This window comes from Macrobrachium nipponense, chromosome 34, assembly GCF_015104395.2.
Source record: "Macrobrachium nipponense isolate FS-2020 chromosome 34, ASM1510439v2, whole genome shotgun sequence".
NCBI lineage: Eukaryota > Metazoa > Arthropoda > Malacostraca > Decapoda > Palaemonidae > Macrobrachium > Macrobrachium nipponense.
Window position 1 is genome coordinate 23431136 of NC_061095.1, and position 7231 is coordinate 23438366.

Consider the following 7231-nt stretch of genomic DNA (forward strand, 5'->3'; position numbering starts at 1 on the left):
TCGTCCCCCCATGGAATCGAACCACCGTCCAAGTGGACGGGGACGAAATCAGGACAGTCAGTGACGCTATCCAATCAGCCAACAGAGATGCTATAAGTTCATATCGATTCTGACCTTACAAATCACCCTCGATCTCGGTGCTTTCGTAATTAGAATCGATATGAAACCCTGTCTACCATGTTAGCCAATTCGAGCGTTTGACAGCACGTAGCCTTTTGTTATGAATAATTATCACATCAAACCGTGATCCATTTATATATCAATTCAAGATACAAATGTCCTTTAATATCTAAATTCACTTACCTCCCAAATGATATATTTTCATATATGTACCGAAGGGGAATTTTTTGTTGATAATAATTTCGTCCCCCCATGGGATCGAACCACCGTCCAAGTGGACGGGGACGAAATCAGGACAGTCAGTGACGCTATCCAATCAGCCAACAGAGACGCTAGAAGTTCATATCGATTCTGACCTTACAAATCACCCTCGATCTCGGTGCTTTCGTAATTAGAATCGATATGAAACCCCGTCTACCATGTTAGCCAATTCGAGCGTTTGACAGCACGTAGCCTTTTGTTATGAATAATTATCACATCGAACCGTGATCCATTTATATCAATTCAAGCTACAATGCCTTTAATATCTATTCTTTACCTCCCAAATGAATTTTCAATAGTACCGAAGGGGAATTTTTTGTTGTAATAATTTCGTCCCCCCAGGGACGAACCACCGTCCAAGTGGACGGGGATGAATCAGGCGTCAGTGACATAAGTTCTCGATTCTGACCTTACAAACTCATCTCGGTGTTTCGTAATTATCGATATGAAACCCCTACCCTAGCCAATTCGAGCGTTTGACAGCACGTAGCCTTTTGTTAGAATAATTATCACATCGAACCGTGATCCATTTATATCAATTCAAGCTACAAATGTCCTTTAATATCTAAATTCACTTTACCTCCCAAATGATATATTTTCATATATGTACCGAAGGGGAATTTTTTGTTGATAATATTTCGTCCCCCCATGGGTGGGATCGAACCACCGTCCAAGTGGACGGGGACGAAATCAGGACAGTCAGTGACGCTATCCAATCAGCCAACAGAGACGCTATAAGTTCATATCGATTCTGACCTTACAAATCACCCTCGATCTCGGTGCTTTCGTAATTAGAATCGATATGAAACCCCGTCTACCATGATATATTTTCATATATGTACATATATGAAAATATATCATTTGGGAGGTAAAGTAAATTTAGATATTAAAGGACATTTGTAGCTTGAATTGATATATAAATGGATCACGGTTCGATGTGATAATTATTCATAACAAAAGGCTACGTGCTGTCAAACGCTCGAATTGGCAAACATGGTAGACGGGGTTTCATATCGATTCTAATTACGAAGGCACCGAGATCGAGGGTGATTTGTAAGGTCAGAATCGATATGAACTTATAGCATCTCGTGTTGGCTGATTGGATAGCGTCACTGACTGTCCTGATTTCGTCCCGTCCCGTCCACTTGACGGTGGTTCGATCCCATGGGGGGAACGAAATTATTATCAACAAAAAATTCCCCTTCGGTACATATATGAAAATATATCATTTGGGAGGTAAAGTGAATTTAGATATTAAAGGACATTTGTAGCTTGAATTGATATATAAATGGATCACGGTTCGATGTGATAATTATTCATAACAAAAGGCTACGTGCTGTCAAACGCTCGAATTGGCTAATATGGTAGACGGAGTTTCATATCGATTCTAATTACGAAAGCACCGAGATCAAGGGTGATTTGTAAGGTCAGAATCGATATGAACTTATAGCGTCTCTTGTTGGCTGAATTTGGATAGCGTCACTGACTGTCTGATTTCATCCCCGGCCACTTGGACGGTGGTTCGATCCCATGGTGGGGGGGAACGAAAATTATTATCAACAAAAAATTCCCCTTCGGTACATATATGAAAATATATCATTTGGGAGGTAAAGTGAATTTAGATATTAAAGGACATTTGTAGCTTGAATTGATATATAAATGGATCACGGTTCAATGTGATAATTATTCATTATATATATATGTATAATAATTATATATATATTATAATATATCTATATATATATATATATATATATATATATGGGGCTAGCAACCTCGTCCATACACAGGAAAGTTCTTCCCTCTTGGTGCCAACGACACCGATACTGAACAAGGCAAAGAGTGAATACTTGTTAACTAGAGGCATGGTACTGTTGTGATAAGAATTTCTGAAATATTTCGATATCACGAATATATTCCATGAGATTAACGTTTAAAATTATCATTTCAGTCAGCAAAGTCTTAAATTGGAAGTTCTTTGGATACCTAGCTTTCAAAAGGCAACGATCTTCAACAATAAAAGAGGTGATTGTAACAAATAGTTTATTTAAATATGAACGTAAGCCAATATTTAACAAATTACAATAAAATCACAAAAAGTGAAACTGCTACAACAAAACATGAAGTTGAAAAATAAATGAATTAACATATGAAAGGAACTCATTTCTGACTTCTGACTGAGAACAGCCACAGTCAATATATTATCCAGCACTACTCTGGACATTCTGGGGTCCTAGCGGTGGGTCTCAGACATTGGTGCACTTCTTGTATGCAAGGCAGCTGTCCCAGCAACAAAGGGCGTTGCCACTGCATTCGCTATCAGACTCACAACGCTGGAAAAAGATTGCAGATGGTCAGGGCTAAAGATTTTTGGGTCTGCTGATTTGAATGTGAAAAATATTCAACAATGAATATTTTCATTGAGGAATTAAAACATCATGGAATTTTCCTCATATTTTCACAATAATCTTCCAGAGAAATTGTTTCGACATATTCACTGTCACTAGGATATAAATCCTCAGCTTGAAGAAACCCGATAAAATAAATGTTATATTAATTATTTGGTTAAAGGGGTGAAATGAAAATCGTATCTTCTATATACTCACACTTGGACCAGAGATAGAAGCAGCAGCTCCTTGGGCCTGAGGTCGGTTGCATTCAAAGATGGGGCGATTGTCAACAGGACACTTCCCTTCAAAAGAGAATAAAAGATATGTTACTGGCACTGAGCGACAAGGGTAGGGAAGCGCTACCATTGATTGGTGTAGATTCAAGATAAAGACCGTCACTATAAGGGTATTTCAGAGGTTCATTACCGGTGCTACAACGTCTACGTTAATTAAAGGTTAAAACTGGTATTTGGTATAAACTTTGGTGAATAAGCTGGAGTTATGAATAAGACAGAGAAATTTATTTTATTTGTTTATTTTTTAAATTTGTCGGAAATTGTTTCAACCGAAAACTGTATGACATTAAAGATATAAGAAAGCGTCGTTATATATATATCTATATATATATATATATATATATATATATATATATATATATATATATATATATATATATATATATATATATATATATATATATATATATATATATATATATATATATATATATACACACACACTTATGAACATTACTCGTCAGACTATTAATGCAAACGCAAAACTTATTTTCACTTAAAAGCCAACTGATTTATACGTCATTTGTCGTGATTACATGTCTTTTGTAAGCTAATAAAGGTTAGAAAAAACATTTGAGCGAACATTTTCAACTCATGGGATGAAATATATAAAATTACAGTATTTCAGTAAGAATAAGAAGAAAAAAATAAACAAAAAAATTAGAGCTAACATACATAGGGGTTAAGAACTAAAAGGTTTAGACCTGAATGTTCCGATGAGGCTAAAAAGGTTAATTTAACAGACGGGATTCAAAATATCATTGACTTCTAGCACTTACGGTCACAGCATGTAAGGTTTGGAGGGGTGCCACACCAATTGTTGCAGACCGGTTCCGGTTTGAGAATGGGCGTAGGTCGAGGGCGCGGAAGGTGGGGAGAGGCGGCAGACATGGCGGTGCCCACCAGCATGGCCAACATCAACAACTTGCACACTGCCTGTTAACAAAATTCAATCAATTACATATTTAATAATAAGTACTTTTACTTTTTAATTAGGCATTAACATAAACTAAATACCAACAGGGTAAGACTTTTTAACAGCACGATTATAAGTCCGAACTGGATTCAACATAAAAAAAAATAAAAACTGAACAATATCTTTGAAAGTATTGAAAAAGGAAATATGTATCGAAAGAAGACACTACCATTATTGTTTTAGTTTCATGACATGATAAAAAATAAAAACTGAATAAGTACTGAGAAGGAAGTTTTGTATGGCAAGAGGACACTACCATTATTGCTTTAGTTTCCTGACGAGATACTGAGCAAATGCTGATTTTAGACGTCTCAAGTCTCCTTCTGTTGTCTCACAGATGAGAGAACCTGGCTTATATATGCTGCCACGTTAGGGATCACCACTGTGCATGCATGCATGCTGTCTCGGTTACCATAGCCCAACGTGTGAAAGAAATACGATGATATGCTGCACTTAGAATTATTATTTTTCTGACGCCTTGAAACTCCTTTCGGATGTAAAGCACGCACAAGTGATGCGATATTCAAATTTGTAGCTCAATTAACTGTTTGTAGATGGACAATTCAACGTTTGCTTAACATAACTGGCAACTGATTCCAGGAAAACATAACTAACATTTTCATTCTCCCAGGTCTCTCTCTCTCCTCAAAAAAAAAAAAAAAAAAAAAAAAAGGAGTCCATGACACCAGAACCGGTATTTAGAGGCGAAAGGGAAAACATCTCAGTTGAATCTCGTTGTTTAATTTGTCAATATTATATTTGAATAATTCCCGATACTTAATTTTCTACAGGAAACATAGGTGACCGACATACCATTTGTTATGAATTCCCACTCATTTAATTAAAAGCAAGAGAAATATTAAAAAGCTATATTCATAACTAGATAATAAAAAAAACAACCTTGGAGCCAAAAACACAAACTTTCCCAACACGTTAAGACAGTTTTTTTTTTTTTTTTTTTTTTTTTTTTTTTTTTTTTTTTTTTTTTAATCGTCCTCTAATATTGCTGCAGGCTAAACTTCGGGAAACGTAATACTTCAGTGCAGAGACTGACTGTGCTGCCAAACTAATACAGGTTATATAAAGCGGTGTTGGTGATGAAAACGGGGGGAATGAAGGGGAAGAAGGAGTAGGGGGAGGAAGGAAGAGGATTAAGAGGCAATAATAAAGGGACGGATAACCCTGAAAGACGATATACCTCTTCACTGAAAAAGGACGATATTAGCAAGGAAAAATCCTTAGTAGGAAGAGAATCCTTTGGCATGACAGAAGAGGGAAAGGATTAATCAGAGAATCCTGGCGTCCAGCAATTACCGAATATTAAAAAAAAATAATAATATGCAAAGATGTTACCAGCAAGGAGTTGCAAAGATAAATGAGAGGAGACATAGTGTTAACATTAATAGGACAGTGACCGAAATAGTATCTACAGGTAAGACAGGTAAGGAGAAGGGATAAATCAGACAGTCTTTGATTTACCCTTAACTGATAACAGGTAACTTCAAATGCAACACCATCACACAGCTTCATATTCTCAAATGGAAAACATTTGCGACACAACCACTAAAGTGCATGATTTTAAAATAGACTATTCAGTAATTTTAATTACCCGCTTTTCTCAGGATAAACTTGAACAATATTACTATCGATGAACGAGGAGACAAAGAATCAAGTGTTTATCTTTTAACTTAATTGGAGGCGACTACGTTATGGATGAAGGATGAAGAGCAACTGAGGGTTGAATAACTAACAAAATGAATGGGAAGAGACAGGAGAATGTCAGTTACAAGGAAATGTATATAAATAGAAGAGAACCGAACGTCGATTAGGGTTTCAGAAATAAGGAGAGAATCAGGCGATGTCCCATTAACAACAGCAGAGAGAATGTGGCTGGAAGGAGTATAAACGAATCATAAAAATTCTCTGAATTCCCTCAGAGATAACTAGACATCAGTATGATAGGAAAGAATGTCATCAAGACCTTCAAGGTTTCTGCAAAACTGGCCTGTTTGGATTTAATACACGTCCGGTCCTTGAGAGTAGAGTTATTATTATTATTATTATTATTAATATTATTATTATTATTATTATTATTATTATTATTATTATTATTATTATTATTATTATTTTGCAAGAGACAGTAAATATCCGTACTCGATATCTCTAAAGCTACTCACGAATGTGGGATCGGGACTCGTCGACGAAATGTTTATTTACCAATATTGTCCATTTGCTTTTCTTCATTCGTGGAGCGTCCAATCGTGAATTAAATAAATGGTATAATACAGGGTGTCCATAAATGCCCAGTACCATCCTGGGAAATAGATAGTTGTAATGGTACTGGGACTTTATGGACAACCTGTATAATGATGCATTTAGCTGTTACTTACTGCTAGCGAAAAAAAGTAGCTAGGAGGACTATAGAGAAAGAAAGGGGGGGGGGGGGGGGGGGCAAGCTTTAGATCCTGCACGGACGGAAGAAAAGAGGGAGAATGACTTGCAGTAGTTTTTTTTTATTTTATTATTTTTTTTTAGAACCAGGCATGTATTCAGTAGGAAACCGTGGTCAAGATATTAAATTTCCCCATCTCCCCGTTCGAAGCTCCCCCAGAAAAACCTCTTCAATTACAGAAAGAAAGAGGAATGATCTTAGAATTGTCATCATCCTCTTATGGCTAGACCAAGCTGACTCGGGGAATGCGGCCAATCTCTCCACGTCCAGCCACATTCCACAAGCAACTTTTCCAGGAAACTCAAATAGCTCTCACGGTCTGCTGGTGTTCTGGAAGAAAGCAAACGGTGACCTATCATTCGGTTGTATGTACCATATGCTAAGAAGAATACGAAAACTACATATGTAGAAAATCCGTGAAATTTAAATATATTCTAATATATATTAAACAAAATTAATTATTTATGCAATATGTGTTTTTATTACAGGGAAGAGGCTAACTGGAAAATGTTAGATCCTCTTAAATATTAATTCATGTCCAACAGTTTTATTTGAAAAAAAAATGATAGTATTAAACTTACTTTCTATCTTCGAAAGAAAGGTTTGAGAAACGAGATAAAAAATGACTACTGCTATCTCGCTGCATCTTCCTGAAGCGGGACACTGGGAAGGAACAAGCAACTTAAAAAGCCAGAACTGTATCTGAAGATTTATCAAGATGAAGTATCAAAATGCT

At 36.2% G+C, this 7231-nt stretch overlaps 1 protein-coding gene across 1 annotated transcript; it reads right to left on the reverse strand.

Annotated features, from left to right (window-relative positions):
• Positions 1 to 2410: 2410 nt before the first annotated feature.
• LOC135207671 (uncharacterized) lies at positions 2411 to 4389 on the reverse strand. The gene is made up of 4 exons (XM_064239512.1): positions 4300 to 4389; positions 3847 to 4003; positions 2988 to 3073; positions 2411 to 2714 (listed from the first exon to the last, which is right to left on the reverse strand). Exons 1-4 carry the CDS (start codon positions 4300 to 4302, stop codon positions 2628 to 2630), a joined length of 333 nt encoding a protein of 110 aa, XP_064095582.1. The 5' UTR covers positions 4303 to 4389; the 3' UTR covers positions 2411 to 2627.
• Between the last annotated feature and the right edge of the window lie 2842 nt (positions 4390 to 7231).